The 17,071-nt window shown below is 43.5% G+C and overlaps 1 protein-coding gene across 8 annotated transcripts in view; it reads right to left on the minus strand.

The window, feature by feature from the left end:
- The window catches only part of Elf2 (E74 like ETS transcription factor 2), a 110,941-nt gene that overhangs the window by 73,914 nt on the left and 19,956 nt on the right, over positions 1–17,071 (minus strand). For 5 of the 8 annotated variants that reach the window (XM_045131002.1, XM_045130997.1, XM_045131003.1 and 2 more), the window contains exons 3-5: positions 16,263–16,354; positions 7,746–7,833; positions 5,575–5,813 (exon numbers count right to left, since the gene is read on the minus strand). In XM_045131002.1, the coding sequence (XP_044986937.1) occupies positions 5,575–5,646 (72 nt within the window). In that variant the 5' untranslated portion in view covers positions 5,647–5,813; positions 7,746–7,833; positions 16,263–16,354. Of the gene's footprint in view, positions 1–5,574; positions 5,814–7,745; positions 7,834–11,997; positions 12,011–16,262; positions 16,355–17,071 lie in introns of those variants that run through there. The other 3 variants (XM_045130998.1, XM_045131000.1, XM_045131001.1) reach the window with 2 other exon arrangements.

The raw sequence follows: 17,071 nt of genomic DNA on the forward strand, positions 1-17,071 counted from the left end.
CCCCAGGACCCAAGTTAGCCAGATGCACAAGGGGGCGCACGCATCTGGAGTTCGTTTGCAGTGGCTGGAGGCCCTTCTCTCTGTCACTCTCAAATAAATAAATTAAATTTAAAAAAAATTGATGGTACTAAGTGTGGTCATGGCTGGGTTAAACCTAACATATGGTTCATATGTCTTTGGAACTGGTTTCTGGCAGAAATGTGGAAGTTTGAAACTACTTTGGGCTACAAAAGCCCTTAAATACTACCAACAGGGCTACACACTGAGAAGGAAAATGATTCATGTAACAATAGATTGTTATTGTTATGAGACTCTTTGGGGCTCACTCTAATTATAACTTATTTTAACTTATAATTACAACTTACTTTGGAAGACTTCTGAAATTGTTTTTGATGGTTTGTTGTTTGTTTGTTTGTTTGTTTGTTTGTTTTTTGGTTTTGTTTTTTTTTTAACAAGGTAGGGTCTCACTCTAGCTCAGGCTGACCTGGAATTCACTCTGTAGTCTCAGGCCTGGAACTCACAGCAATCCTCCTACCTCTGCCTCCCAAGCGCTGGGATTAAAGGTGTTTGTTTTTTGAAATAGGGTCTCCCTCTAGCCCAAGCTGGCATGGAATTTACTATGTAGTCTCAAGAGTGGCCTCCAACTCGTGGTGATCCTCCAACCTCTGCCTCCAGAGTGCTGGGATTAAAGGCGTGTACCACCATGCCCAGCCTGAGGTCAGAAACAAACCAAATCAAGTCAATTCAATCAATCTCTTTAGAAGAACAGTTAAACTAGAAAAGGCATTGTGAGTTTGTTTGTCTTTATATTTTTACTTATTTGAGAGAGGAAGAGAGAGCATAAAGATGCTACTAGTGTCTAGCCGGGCATGGTGGTGCATGCCTTTAATCCTAGCACTTGGGAGGCAACGCTGTGAGTTCAAGGCCACCCTGAAACTACATAGTGAATTCCAGGTCAGCCTGAGCTAAAATGAGACCCTACCTCAAAAAACAAAAAAATAATAATAATAAAAAAGAAGGTGCTAGGGTCTCTTTGCATTGCACAGATGCACATAAAGCCAGATGCATGCATGACTTTTAGCATCTGGCTTTATGTGGATACTGGGAAATAGAAAACCAGAGCTAACAAACAGGCTTTGCAAGCAAGCACCAGCTCCCAACATTAAGTGTTAATATATAGAATTGAGGGCTGGAGCCAGGCGTAGTGGTGCATGCCTTTAGCCTTTAATCCCAGCACTCTGGAGGCAGAAGTAGGAGGACTGCCATGGATTTGAGGCCAGCCTGAGACTACATAGTGAATTCCAGGCTACAGCAAGACCCTACCTCAACCCTCCACCCACCCATCCAAAAAAGAAGAAAGAAGGGTTGGAGAGATGGTTTAGTGGTTAAAGTGCTTGCCTGCAAAACCTAATGACCTGGGTTCAATCCCCCAATACCCATGTAAAGCCAAATGCTCAAAGTAGTACATGTGTCTTGAGTTTATTTTCAGTGGCTAGAGGCCTTGGCATGCCCATTCTCTCTGCTTCCAAATAAATAAATAAAAGTTTTAAATTTTAAATATATATAGAAACAAGGGGGAAAAAATCTGTACACTATGTCTACTTTGGGAAAATATGTATTTAAAACCTCAGCCTGCACTACAGTGAGACCCTACCTCGAAAAATGAAAAAATAAAAATAAAAAATACAAAGCCTCAATTTCTCTAAAAAAAATTTTTTTTTCGAGGTCAGGTCTCGCTCTAGCCTAGGCTGATCTGGAAACTCATGATGATCCTCTTATTTATTTATTTACTTATTTATTATTTAGTTAGTTTCTTTTTTTTAATTTTTATTTATTTATTTATTTATTTATTTATTTATTTATTTATTTGAGAGCGACAGACACAGAGAGAAAGACAGACAGGGAGAGAGAGAGAGAATGGGCGCGCCAGGGCTTCCAGCCTCTGCAAACGAACTCCAGATGCGTGCGCCCCCTTGTGCATCTGGCTAACGTGGGACCTGGGGAACCGAGCCTCGAACTGGGGTCCTTAGGCTTCACAGGCAAGCGCTTAACCGCTAAGCCATCTCTCCAGCCCCTCTAAAATTTTTAATAAGAATGAGCAGTTTGGAGCTGGAGGGATGGCTTAGTGGTTAAGGTGCTTGCCTGCAAAGCCAAGGAACACAGGTTCAATTTCCCAGAACCCACATAAACCAGATGCACAAGGTGACACACACATTTGGGATTCGTTTGCAATGGCTGAAGGCCCTGGCAGGCCCATTTTCTCTCTCTCTCTCCTTTTTCTCTCTGTCAAATAAATAAAATGTTTGTCCTGTTATAGCCAATTGTCAGATATTTACACATATTCTATGTAACAACAGTTTATTTCTGAAAAGCGTTCTGCAGATTTGCCAGTAATTTACCCATTTACTGTGTTCCTATGTTATAATGCTCTTTCAACACCCCGCTCTTCCCTTCCTTTCCCAGTTTACCAAGGACTAATTCCAGAGCATATGAACTTTTTTGTTTGTTTAGTTGGTTGGTTGGTTTTTCAAGGTAGGGTCTCACTCTAGCTCAGGCTGACCTGGAAATCACTATGTAGTCTCAGCGTGGCCTTGAACTCATGGCGATCCTCCTACCTCTGACTCTCAAGTGCTGGGATTAAAGGTGTGAACCACCATACATACCCAGCTCTTAGTGGTAGTTTTTTGAAGCAGGGTCTCACTCTAGCCCAGGCTGACTTGAATGCATTTTGTAGATTCAGGCTTGGACTTAAAATTATGGCAATCTTCTATCACATTTGGCTTTTTGTTTTATTTTATCACATAGGGTCTTGATCTAGCCCAAGCTGACCTGCAATTCACTATGTAGTCTCAGGGTGGCCTCAAACTCTCAGTGATCCTCCTATCTCTGCTTCCTGACTGCTCAGATTAAAAGCATGAGGGGCTCCTTTTCATTCTTTTTAACATTTTTACTGACTTATTTGAGAGAGGTGGTGGGGGGAGGCAGGCAGATAGAGAAAAACAGAGAAAGAATGGGCATGCCAGGACCTCAAGCTGCTGCAAAGGAGCTCCATCCAGATGCACAGTCCACCTTGTGCATCTGGTTTTACATGGGTACTGGGGAATTGGTCTTGGATCTTTTGCCTTTGCCAGCAAGCATCTTAACCACTAAGCCATCTCTGCAGCCCTCCTTTTCGTTATAGAAAAGAACTTATAGCCAGGTGTGGTGGTATACACCTTTAATCTCAGCACTTGGAAGGCAGAGGTAAGAGTACTGCTATGAGTTCAAGGCCACCCTGAGACTACAGATCAAATTCCAGGTCAGACTGGGCTGAGCTAGAGTGAGACCCTACCTCAAAAAAAAAAAAAAAAAAGGACTTATTTGCATGCGCGCGCATGCAGGCAGTGTGTATGTGAGTGCCCCGGGGTCTCTTACCACTGCAAATGAATGCCAGATTCCTGTACCACTTTCTGCATCATCTGTCTTTACATGAGTGGCTGGGGAATTGAACCAAGACAGCAGATTTTGCAAATAAAATGAGCTGTCTCCCCAATACCCTATGCTCAGCCTCCCAAGTGCTGGAATTAAAGGCACGCACCATCACCCACCAGCAAACTCCAGCACCCACTGAAAAGCTGGGCATGGCAGCTCACAGTTGTAATCCCAGCACTGGGGAGGTAGAGACAGGGGCATCACTGAGACTTGCTGGTTAGCCAGCCTGACTAAACCAGTGAGCTCTAGGTTCAGTGAGAAAATAAAAAAAAAGGTAGAATGATTGAGAAAGATACCTGACATTGACCGCTGGTCTCCAAACATTGGGTATGCACCTACACATATACTGAACATGCATATACACCACACACACACAAAAAAAACTATTCTTGGGCTGGAGAGATGGCTTAGCAGTTAAGGCACTTGCCTGCAAAGCCAAAGGACCCAGGTTCGATTTCCCAGGACCCACGTATGCCAAATGCACAAGGTGGCACATGTATCTGGAGTTTGTTTGCAGTGTCTGGAAGCCCTGGCATGCCCATTCTCTCTCTCTCTCAAATAATTAATTTTTTTAAAACACTGCTCTTGCTACTGGTTTATTCTTCTATATGATCTTTAGATCTTTAATACAATATCCATAAACTTGTTCTAATGTAACATAAAAATGAAGTAAAATACCTAACTTAATTATTATGAACTGGCATCCTCCGCAATATTGACCCTTCCCAACTGTCCTATCCAAGTATAAAGTGTGTGTGTGTGTGTGTGTGTGTGTGTGTGTTTCATTTGCTTTTGTTTTTCAAGGCAGGGTCTCACTCCAGCTTAGGCTGACCTGAAATCCACTCAGTAGTCTCAGGGTGGCCTTGAACTCATAACAATCTTCCTACCTCTACCTCCCAAGTGCTGGGATAAAGGACGTGCATCACCATGTCCCAGCTTATTTTCTGTTAAAAATCCTTCTATTTTTTTTTTTAATTTTTTATTTATTGAGAGTGACAGAAAGAGAAAGAGGCAGATAGAGAGAGAGGGAGAATGGGTGCCAGCGCCTCCAGCCACTGCAAACAAACTCCAGACACATGCGACCCCTGTGCATCTGGCTAATGTGGGTCCTGGGGAATCAAGCCTCAAACCAGGGTCCTCAGGCTTCACAGGCAAGCACTTAAGCACTAAGCCATCTCTCCAGCCCTATTTTTTCTTTTTTGAGACAATGCCTTATTATGTAGCCCAAACTGGATTTAAACTCACTACCCTTAATCTTCTTGTTTCCACCTTCTAAGTGCTGGAATTACAGGTAGACACAATCACACCCAGGTATTATGGCCTTCCCATCAGAAGTTAGTTACCATGCTAGCCAGGTGTGGGGGCACATGCCTTTAATCCCAGTACTCAGGAGGCAGAGGTAGGAGGATTGATGTGAGTTTGAGGCCAGCCTGAGGCTACACAGTGAATTCCAGGTCAGCATGGGCTACAGCAAGACTCTGCCTTGAAAAACCAAAAAAATAGAAAAAATAAGAAGTAGAATAACCAAGAAATAAAGGTGACATGGAAAGCAACTTAAAATGAATTCCATTTAGGTATTTAGGTACAATGTATTCCTGGTCTATCATCCAGGAGAATGGATTTTCTTTTGCTTTTTTCTTTTTAGAGAGGTAGAGAGAGAATGGGCATGTATGCCAGGGCCTGTAGCCACTGCAAACGAATGCCATATATATGGCGCCCCCATATGCATCTGGCTTATATGGGTTCTGGGGAGTCAAATCTGGGTACTTAGGCTTGGCAGGCAAGCACCTTAACCACTGAGCAATCCCTCCAGCCCCCAAAAATGGACTTGTTTTTCAGAATTACAAATCTCTCTCTCAACTAAAGCAACAGTATTCCTCTGTTTCTTTCCTCCCTCCAAGTTCATTTTAACACATGCGTAATTCAAGTGAGCCTAGCAGACCATCTACTACCTAAGCTATATAAGGGCATTTGACATGAACATGTACAACTTATGCATTGTGCATTTCTACTCTCAAATGCCTGTTTCTCATTCATTTCAAAATTGCCTCATTTGTTGATTACTGTGAACAAAACAGAAAAGTAATACATCAGATGCCTAACCTCTTGATTTTCTACTCCACTGCTGGAAAACTCCAAAACAGAGCCTCCACTGTCCAGCACTGCTGATGTCATTGTCGAGTCCCTGAGGAAGCTTTAAATGCTACAAGTCAAGGCAACTAACGGCTCATAGGTGATCACCGGGATTGTAAGTTTGCATGATCATGCTTTACAAGTCAACACAGGTGGAGCACACTAGATCTCCAGAAATCCAGTCTTCTAAAGATGATTAACCGGAGGGTCTGAAAGGAGGAAGAATTTGAAAAAATTATCAAAAATTACACAGGAAGGAAACAAAGGAATATTAAGTTTAACACTATTTTAACTAAGAGAAAGGAGGGTGGGCTTCTCCATGTCTGTGTCCAAAGGCAACCATCAACAGCATTTTACTTAAATAGTTCAATGTTCAAATTCATTAACTCACTGAAGAAGTTCCAACAAAGCTATTGTATACAGGTGACATAAGAGGCTTTTACACTTTCTTCCCTTTATGAAGATGTACTTTCATTCCTGAAATACTTTAATAAAAACTTCAGGGGCTGGAGAGATGGTTTAGCGGTTAAGGTGTTTGCTACCAAGCCAAAGGATCCCAGTTCAATCCTCCAAGACCCATGTAAGCGAGATGCACAAGGGGGCGTAAGCATCTGGAGTTCGTCTACAGTGGCTGGAGGCCCTGGCACGCCCATTCTCTCTCCCTCTCTCTCTCTCTGCCTATTTCCCTCTGTTAAGTAAATAAAATATACAAAAAAATAGTTTTCAGGGGCGGGCGTGGTGGCGCATGCTTTTAATCCCAGCACTTGGGAGGCAGAGGTAGGAGTATTGCCATGAGTTTGAGGCCACCCTGATACAACATAGTGAATTCCAGATCAGCCTGAGCAAGACCCTAACTCAAAAAAAAAAAAAAATTCTTTTTGTCAAAAATCAGCGAGCATGGTGGCAAGCAGGGCATGATGGCACATATCTTTAATCCCAGCATCCAGGTGGCAGAAGTAAGAGATCTCTGAGTTCAAGGCCAGCCTGAGACTAAATAGTGAATTATGGGCTACAGTGAGACTCTACCTCGAAAAAACAAAATATATATGTAATCAAAAATCTTTGATGCACTGGGCATAGAAAATGTGCGGGACTGGAGACAATTTCAAAAACTACCTGTTTAACAAATAAAAGTATTCAATGGTTTGTAAATACTTCATTCTTTCACTTTGACTTGCTTGGATTTTGTGAAGCAAGTATCATTCACAGAACTATCTTCTGCTTTGAGTGGCAGTCTCATTTTGGATTCACACTCAATATTCTATAAGAATTTTAAAGAGATCAATTTGAGTTCCTTATACTTTCAAATACATTAGTTTAAAACAAAAGAAGTCAGGCACTGAGGCTCACACCTACAATCCCAAAATTGGGAGGCTGAGGCTCAAAAAACAAAATAAAATAAAGCAAGCAGTGACACGATCTGAAACCATTTTTAATGTCCTTGACACTATTTTACCATCCTTTTTTCAAGGTTAAGGAGTTTTAAAGTACAATACAGCAAGTTGTTTCAAGGACCTGCTTAATCTTTTTTTTTCTCTTACAGAGATAAATGTCATCATGTATATTAGCTGGATTTATTCTTAAAAGTTATTCTTTGAAGACAGTTGTGCTGGCACACGTTTTTAATCCTAGCACTTGGGAGGCAGAGGTAGGAAGGTCACCATGAGTTTGGGACTACCCTGAGAATGCAGTGAATTCCAGGTCAGCCTGGACTACAGCAAGAAACCTTGAACTCCCCACCCACCCCAAAAAATAAAGTTATCCTTTGTTTGATTTTTGTCTATCTTAAATTGTTCATAAAGTAGAAAGATTTCTAAGAGGATTTTTTAATATTAACACTAGGGAATGCAAAAAAATTAAGCATACTTAAAGAAAAATATGTCTTAATCATTCCATAAGTACTGTACTCATGCTAAGTTTAACTACTACCATCATATACATAAGGAAATATGGAATTTCTGTAAGCATTTACAATAAAATGAAATGCCTGGGAAAACAATCAGAAATATTTTCCTACAGCGCACCTGATAAACATAAAATGAAACAGTGTTTCTATTTCAAGAAAAATTCAAAGTACTATCCCAGTAAAGCTCAGTGCCATCCTATCTAAAAATACCCAGAAGGGAAATGACTTTACTTACAATTTGAGTGTTTAGTAGTCTAAGCATCCTTCACTATTTCCACAACTGGGCAAGAGCTAAAATCTGAACCAGCAGCTCTTTGGAGCTACTAGTGGGAAAGGGAAAAAAAGAGAGTATTAATAATATAATTCTATTGAAAAATACATTTTCCCTAAATAGATGTATCAACTCAGACAGTAAACACTACAACAAACCACTACAAATGAACTCCACATGCATGTACCACTTTGTGCATCTGGTTTTACACGGGTACTGGGGAATCAAACTCAGGTCATTAGGCTTTGCAGGTAAGTGACTTATCAGACTTGAAATTAAACACCAGTTTTAAAGTAAGGGCAAACTCAATGCACACACAGCATATGATGCATACTATTTCAATCAACCAACAAGTTTTGTTTCAGTTTGGTTTGGTTTTTGGTTTTTCGAAGTAGAGCGTCACTCTAGCCCAGGCTGACCTGGAATTCACTGTGTAGTGTCAGGGTGGCCTTGAACTCAGTGATCCTCCTACCTCTGCCTCCCAAGTGCTGGGATTTACCACCATGCCCGGCCTTCAACCAACAGGTTTTAAATGAGAGGTTGCAAGCATGATTCCTCCCCTAAAAGTATGAAATAAAGTTTAAAAGAGGAAACTGACCCCCAAACTACTATAAAACAGTGTGAAAGATACATGATTGCTTATGAGTGTTCTTTCCCAAATTTAGCATCAGTACACATGGGAACATCTAACCTTCAAATACAACCACCTTCAAAGGCTAACCTGGTGGCTCACATCCTAGCTCAGGGCCTTCCCCAGTCAGTTACTCCTCCTCTGCCTTGACGTTGTCTTACTTAACATTAGCAGCTCCTATCTCTGCGTATGTAGACATCTGAGACCCTCTCATCACAGAAATGGGAAGGGCCTCCCTGACCCGGCTGCTGCTGCTCCAGTGCCTTGGTCTCAGACAAAGCTGTAGGGAAGAAATCTTTGTACTGGCCTTACTCCCTCACTCCCCAGGCACTCTCCTTTTCCTACACAACTGTAATAGCCTTTACTAAATTCCATTAGCCAAGTCCAGTAGATACATTTCTATCCCCGTGTGACTCCACGGCTCTGAAGTAATGCAGTCATCATTCCCGACTTGAAAAACTAAAGCCTAATTTTTTCTCTCACCATTTCTCAATGTTCAATTCCCTCTTGCAAACTGAACACTATTTTTCAAAGGGTTTGGGGCAAGAGTACAAATACAAGTGTATGCACCAAAGTCTAGATATTTTCAAGTAAAGTCAAGCTAACATGCTGTTAAATCATTCGTTGTTCCCATCTTGACAAATTACTTCATAACAATCATAATGGCCAACTTCTGTTTTTGAATTTTCAGACTCCCAAGTTCCATGGGGCCACGAATGGCCATAAGGGGCCTCCTGGGCCTTCAGTCTACCCATTTTCACTTCCCCCTTGGGCTCCATTCCACATTCCCAGGGTCCTCATATGCACGTGTGGGGGCATCCCGGCCCACACGTCCACGGGCTGGCTATATGCTGGCAAACCTTTAGACCCAGAGGAGCTCATGCACATGGTACACTCAAGAAAGTGGAGAATCCGAAAAGATCCGTTCTCTATCAACAGATACAAATGCACAGATAGAGAATTCCCAGGTTCCAATACTCAGTCACAGATTGATCAAGAAAGACACCAATGGCTAAGAGGATGGCTCAGCGGGTAAATTGTTGGCAGTGCCTGAGTTTGAACCCTCAGATACCCCATAAAAGAAGGAGGCTATAGCACAAGCAGATGTGATCCCAGAGCACTTACAGGAAGAAAGGACCAGGGACAGGAGAACTTTCCCAAAGCTTGTGGGCCAGCTAATATGGCCCTGCAGAGGTGACCATCAATGAGAGACAAGGAGGAAGGTAAGAACCTAAAACAAGGAGGAAGATGAGGACCACCACCCACTGAGAGACACCCTGCCTCAAATGAGGGGAAGATGAGAACCATCACCCACTGAGAGACACCCTGTCTTAAACAAGGAAAGGATCAACACTCAAAGACAGGCTATGAACTCCACATAGGTGCTGTGGGACAGACACACACACACACACACACAAAAGAGAAAGAGAGCAGGTAGACTAACCCTAGCTCCCCAACATGGTTTCAAGACTCATCTTGGACCTCCCAAGTTAAACCTGCTGTCATTCCTCAATAAACATTTTTTATACTGATAGGCCCTCTCTTCCCTATCTGCTAATCCAGACCACTGTCCCAAAAGCTATATATTACAAAGACAATATCCTCCTGACAGACATCAGCCTCTGATCCAAGAAGTAACAAGTGACTACCAACCAAGAGACAAGGAGACCATTCCGTAATGTACTAACACACACGCCAATTCATCTGAGAAGCCAATGATGCAAACAAAAAGCCCCCCTCCCATAGGCCTCCTCCTCTACCTCCCTCTTAGGACAACCTCCATTTCTGATATATCCATAAAAGGGCTGGCGCGCTAGTACACATGTGGTCACTGCAAGAGCTCCATGCTACTCAGACCACCTTACTGTTGTCTATGGATCTTCCTGCCTCACCCCACCTCCATTCCTGCTGCTCCAGAACAGCCCATTGTTGCCAGGAAAACCCTAGGCCACCTGTATTATGGCCTTGGGTCCTATTTAGTGGCTACTATCATGTAGGCTGAGTCATATGAAGCAGAACTTCCTCTGGCTCCAGAAGTTATTAAAGCAAAAAGCTCCCTGTGCAGTGTTTTCAACATAAAATGTCCTCCATAACCTCAAGCGTTTGTGATTAAGCCTCCTACTTGGTTCCCCGTTGGTGGAGCCTTTGGGAGGAAGAGCGTGCTGGAGGTGGCATGTCCCTGGGGACAGGCCTTGGGATTTTAGTCCGCTCCACTTGCCAGGGCTAGCGCCTTCCTCCCAGATGTTGACAGGATGAGATGTTCTACTGGCTTCTCTTGCCACACTTTCCCCCTTATGATGAAACTTTCCCTCAAAACTGCAAAACAAAACAAACTCTCTCTTTCCTTAAGCTGCTTCTGGTAGGGTATTTTGTCCACAAAACAAGAAGGTAACTGTTACACTCCCTTTGTTTTCTTGAAAGCTGAAGCCTTTCTCTGGCTTTTCCACAATGTACCCCCCTTTAATAAACTTTTCCCTAAAAAAAATCCATCTCAGTATTTCTCACTACAGAACAAGTATTTTCAATCAATCTTTTAGTACTTTTACAGAAATACAAAGAGCCACAATATCAAAAATAAAAACACGCAGTATTACCTCACACTCAGAATGGCTACTATTTAAAGAAAAAGACTTGGGTGTGTGGCACACACCTGGAATCCCAGACTCCAAAGAATTATGAATTTAACATCCTAGGCCATTCAAAAGCCTATCTCAAAAAAGAAAGAGAAAGCCAGGTATGATGGAACATACCTTTAGTCCCTGAGAGGCAGAGATAGGAGGATGGCTTTAAGTTTGAGGCTAGCCTGAAACTACACAGTGAATCCCAGGTCAGCCTGGGCTAGAGCGAGAACCTGCCTCAAAACATAAAGAGGGGCGGGGGAGAGCCAGGTGTGGTTGTGCACACCTTTAATCCCAGAACTGGGGAGGCAGAGGTAGGAAGATCGCTGTGAGTTTGAGGCCACCCTGAGACTACATAGTGAATTCCAGGTCAGCCTGGGCTAGTGCAAGACCCTACCTCAAAAAACCAAAAAAATAAAATAAAATACTTTTTAAAGGGGGTGGGAGGGAAGGAAGAAAAGGAAAGGGAAGAGGACGTAAGGAGACTGGCAAGCAAGGATTCAGAATAACTGAACCCCTAATGCGCTACTGGCGGGAACATAGCATATATGCTTTGGAATAGAATGGTATTCTTCAGAGTTTAAAAAAACAGAACTGCAAGCTGGAGAGATGGCTTAGTGGTTAAGGTGCTTGCCTGCAAAGCCAAAGGACCCAGGTTCAATTCCCCAGGATCCATGTAAGCCAGATGCACAAGGTGGCGCATGCATCTGGAGTTTGCAGTGGCTGGAGGCCCTGGCATGCCCACTCTTTCCCTCTCTCTCCCTCTTTCTCTGTCAAATAAATATATAAATGATTCCCAAGCACACATCTAGAGTTCATTTGAAGTGGCTACAGGCCCTGGTGCACCCATTCTCAGTCTCTCTCTCTCTCTCTCTTTTTTTCTCTCTCTCTCAAATTAACAAATAAATAAATAAAAATAAAATATTAAACAAAAAGAAACAGAACTGCCAGGGATGGTGACACACACCTTTAATCCCAGCACTTGGGAGGCTGAGCTAAGAGGATCACTGTGAGTTCTAGGCCACCCTGAGACAACACAGTGAATTCCAGATCAGCCTGGGCTACAGTGAGACCCTATCTTGAAAAATAAAATAATTGGATTAACAAGACTGTGCAGATGCCTTGGTAGGACACTAGCCACACAAGCAGGAAGGCCTACGACAGCCTAAGTTCAATTCCTCGGCACCCGTGTAAACAGCTGGGTGTGGCCACACGCGCCCATAACCGCAGTCCTGTACAAAGCAGAGTCAGGACATTTGCTAGGGCTCGAAAAGAACAGCAGCGCCAGGTCTCATGAGGTCCCACCCTAAGGAAGCGTGCGGCGAGGGACAGAGGCGGGGTACTTGATGGCTTCCTCCGGCCTCCACCTGATCCTACTTCGACCCCGAGAGCACTGCCTCTCAGAGCTGGGTACTGGTGCCCAGTCATGGCCGCGTTACTCACAACACCTGACTCTGGAGCTACCCACGTGCCCGTCACCAGGGGACTGGCAAGCAGAATGGGGCAAAGTGTATATCCTGTGATCACTGGTTGCTAAATTAAATAAGCTGGTCACGAGAGGGAAAATGCTCTATGGTTCTACTTGTGTGAAGTATTTGCAGTAGAGCAAACCAGAGCTCGATGCTGGTTGTTGGGGCAGGGAGGGAAGTATGGAAGTCACAATCTAATGGATACAGAATTCCAATTTTTCAAGATAAAACACATGAAGGAAAAACAAGTGGAGGCAGTTTCACATTATGACTGGATTTGCAATCTCTGTGCTGTGCCTGAACATGGCTAAGATGACACATTATTTGTATTTACTGAAATAAGCAACGAAACAAAATGAATGCATCCAAAATTACTAGTCTGAGCCCCAGGAATAGTTTCAAATAAAAGGGAAAAATTGGGAGAAGTCCAATGTCATCAATTTCTGTGACGCCCTCCCCCCACCCCCAGGACGACCTCTTAGGGCACACAGCCACCATGCATGTGAAGCGAGATCTTGAAGTTACCGACACGCCATCACGCCGGCTCCTCGCCCGGGTCCAGGTTCTTTCTGGCATTTCTACACTACTCTAACACAATCTGCCTCTCTCCCCTCTTCAGTCCTTTCCTTGAAGCCCACCACTGCCCTATCCTGGTGATCAAGATACAAGGTCAGCCAGCCCCTCCCAACCTCTCTCAGTGCTGGCGAGACCCAGCCTTCAGCCTCCAGCACAGTAAACTGCAGGGTCTAAGTCTGCTGTCCACTGCGAAACGTTCATTCTGAGATGTACAAATATCATACCAAAAAATCACTCGGCCCGCAGGGTGTAGTGGCATGTGCCTTTAATCTCAGCACCTGGGAGACAGGTAAGAGGATCGCCCTGAGTTCGAGGCCACCCAGTGAATTCCAGGTCACTACAGTGAGACCCTATGTTGAAAAAAATAAAATAAAATAAATAGAATAAAAATCACTCAACTAACCCATGCTCTCCTGTCTTGTATGCCTCTGCTTGCCTTTATTCAAGTTGCCTGTGAGCTTCCCCCACCCCCGGCCCCCAAGGTGGGGTCTCACTCTAGTCCAGGCTGACCTGGAATTCACTATGTAGTCTCAGGGTGGCCCAAGCACTGGGATTAAAGGCATGCGCCACCATGCCTGGTTGCCTGTAAGCTTTCTTAACGCCTGCATGTGTATTGAATATTCAAAGACCTTAGGCCCCGTCATTGTCCTCACAACCTGTGGTAGTCTGAATAGATGGCTCCCAATAAACTCAGCGTTCTATTAGCTTGTAGTTTGGATCTGCACCCACCTGGCTGGAAGAGGCGTGGTGGTGGGTTTGAAATTCCAATCTAACGATACACAAAGTGCCTAGTTCCACTTAAGAGTTCCTGAAGTGTGCTCTGTGGTGAGGCTTTTAGCTTGTGGGCTTTTTTTGTGGGGTTTTTTTCTTTTTTTTTTTTTTTTTTTTGGACCTGTGAAAGCAAATCCTTCTGCCATTATGGAACTTCCCCTGGATCTGTAAACTCCAATAAATATCCCTTCCCCCATCACTGTGCCTGGTCTAGAAGTTCATCTCAGTGAACCTGAAGCTTCTGCTGTGAAACGCTGTCTCCAGATGTTCCTGTTCTCACCTTCTTATTGTGCAACCACTAGGGCAAAGAAATGTAATATAAAAATAAAACTTATAAACAAAAATTTTAAGTCAGGGGCTGGAGAGATGACTTAGCACATAAGTGTTTGCCTGTGAAGCCTAAGGACCCTGGTTCAAGGCTCAATTCCCCTGTACCCACATAAGCCAGATGCACAAGGTGGCGTATGCATCTGGAGTTCGTTTGCGGTGGCTGGAGGCCTTGATGCACCCATTCTCTCTCTCTCTCTCTCCCCCCTCTCTCTCTCCCTCTCTCTCTCTCTGCCTCTTTCTCTCTGTCGCTCTCAAATAAATAAGCAATATTTTTTCAATCAGCATTAGTTCTCACAAAGAAACAGCAATACAGAAAAAAAGCACAGCACAGTTTAATGGAATGAATAGATTTTTTTTCATTAATGGGGATTCAATTTAATTTTGGCAAAGACTGCCAAAATCAAAGCTCATTTTACACGTTTGGGGCAAAGGTGCAAGTTTAAATAGTAATAAGAAATAAATTTACAGGGGCTAGAGAGACGGCTCAGCAATTAAAGGCGCTTGTTTGCAAAGCCTATCAGGCCGGGTTCAATTCCCCAATACCCACATAAGCTAGATGGAGTTCCTTTGTTTACAGTGGCAGGAGGCCATGGCATGCCCATACTCATAAATAGACAACATACACACTCTCTCTCACAAATAAAAAGGTTTAAAAATAAAAAGAAACTTATAACAAAGTGAGGTCAGGGGAAGAGATTGAGTAAAGGAAGGATGGGAGAGGGTTAATCAAACTCTAGGGAGCTGGGCGTGGTGGCACACGTCTTTAATCCCAGCACTTGGGGGGCAGAAGTAAGAGGATCACATGAGATCAAGGCTACCCTGAGACCACAGAGTGAATCCCAGGTCTGCCTGAGCTAAATAAAGTGAAACCCTACCTCAAAAAAAAAAAAAAAAAAACTAAGCAGGCATGAATAAGTCATATGGAAACCTACATTTCTGAACAATGGCACATCCAGAAGCCATAGATTGTTAATAGAAAATCTTCAGTGCCAGGGTTTGGATAACTTCCAGTGAGCTGTTGGCCAGGGAGGTCCCTGATGTTCCCAAAACATTACAGGCCATTGCCAAGGCTCTTGGTTTCCTATCAGGAATAGATGGTAAGACCCTATTGCTGAAGACTCCAAATACTTGGGCTGCAAGGTCATTGAGAAACCCTGCTGGAGCTGAGCTGAAAATCTCCTCCATGTAGACCAGCTGACAGAAAGCTGGAAAAAGCCATGCTGCTTGCAGTTCAATGGGATAAAGAGAAATCACCAATGAAGATACTCAACACTGGACACTGCATGCCTTATATTTGGCCAGCCAGGCCAAATGAGCCAAGTGGTGCAATAATGGCACATCCGTTATGGGGGAAACCAACTGTCCTCTAATTGGACAGGAGGCTCACTCCATGACAGGGAATATGTGCCTGATACTGAAAACCTATGACTGGGAAGTCATGAACCCTAGGGGTGTAACGTTCTGTTTTTGTCTGCCTAATGCATATATTATGCACACCAAACTCCCCAGTAAGCACTTGTCTTAATGTTTATACCCATACATTGATGCTACTCTCACTTTTGATTAGAGAAGCTTCTCTTTACAGATGACAGTGACTTGGGATGACTCAAAAGGCACCATGGTGCTGAGAAGTGACAGAGGAGTGCTCAGCACTGAAACATTATCTCACCTTCCAAGGCTCAGGGTCCATTGTGGAAGAGGTGGTAGAAAGAATGTAAGAGCCAGAGGAAGGGTAGACTCCTTACAGTGCACTCTTCCAGATACAAAATGGCCTGGAAATCCATAGCCTCACAGTGCCTGATACTACCTACACAAAACACTCATAATAGGAGGAAAAGATGATGACATCAAGATAAAAGACTGATTGAGAGGGGGAGGGGATAAGACGGATAGTGAAATTACAAAGGGGAAATTGAGAGGGGAGGGGATTATCATAGCTATTGTCTGTAATTCTGGCCAATTGTCAATAAAAATAAATAAATAATCAGAGGTTTGCAGAGGTGAAAAAAAAATGAAAATGAAAAAGAAATTTACAACACATCTTCAAAAAAAAAAAGGAACAACTTCTGGGTGTGGTGGCACATACCTTTAATCCCAGCACTCTGGAGGCCAAAGTAGGAGGAAGGCTGTGTTTGAGGCCACCCTGAGACTATATGACGAATTCCAGATCAGCCTGAGCTAGAGGGGGGAAAAAAAGGCACACTTCAGGGATTAGTGATTCAGCCACATATTTAAAATTGGATAACTAGGAATTTACAGGTAAATAAAGCACTTTAAATAATGGAAGAGATAATTTTACAGAAAAGCTATGAGAGAGCCTAACTGGAGTACTGACTGATAGAACTTAGAACTTGCTAGTGGAGCTGGGGAGATGGCTGAGCAGGTACACGCTGGGCAAGCTGAATCCCCAGCACCCATAGCCAGAGCAGCGTGGACCGGTGACCCTAGCTGGGGGGACAGACAGAGATCCCTGGGGCTTAGTAGACTACCTGGGTTCAAAAACAGGGAGAGTGACTGAGGAAGACGTCAAACACTGATGCCGGCCTACACATACACACACGTGCAAACATGCACACAGTCAAACAAAACTGAGCAACTTCCTATTGTACCGCAATTTCCTCAAATTGAAACACTCCCTCCTCCACAGGAGGGAGGCTCAAGAGACTCAGGAAGTAAACAACTCAGGCTCTCAGAAAACTCCAGAAACTCAAAAGAGCTACAAGGCCCTTTCCCCAAGGTCATATATATGTATGTATGTATGTATGTATATATATATATATATATATGGAGACTCTCCCAACCAAGCCAGCAAGTTGCCTGCAAGGCATGAGGGAGGCCAGAGGCACCGCTGTCAGAACTGAGGTAGGCTTTCTGTGTGCTGCTCCGTGGGTAACC

This window comes from Jaculus jaculus, chromosome 12, assembly GCF_020740685.1.
Source record: "Jaculus jaculus isolate mJacJac1 chromosome 12, mJacJac1.mat.Y.cur, whole genome shotgun sequence".
Classification (NCBI taxonomy): Eukaryota; Metazoa; Chordata; class Mammalia; order Rodentia; family Dipodidae; genus Jaculus; species Jaculus jaculus.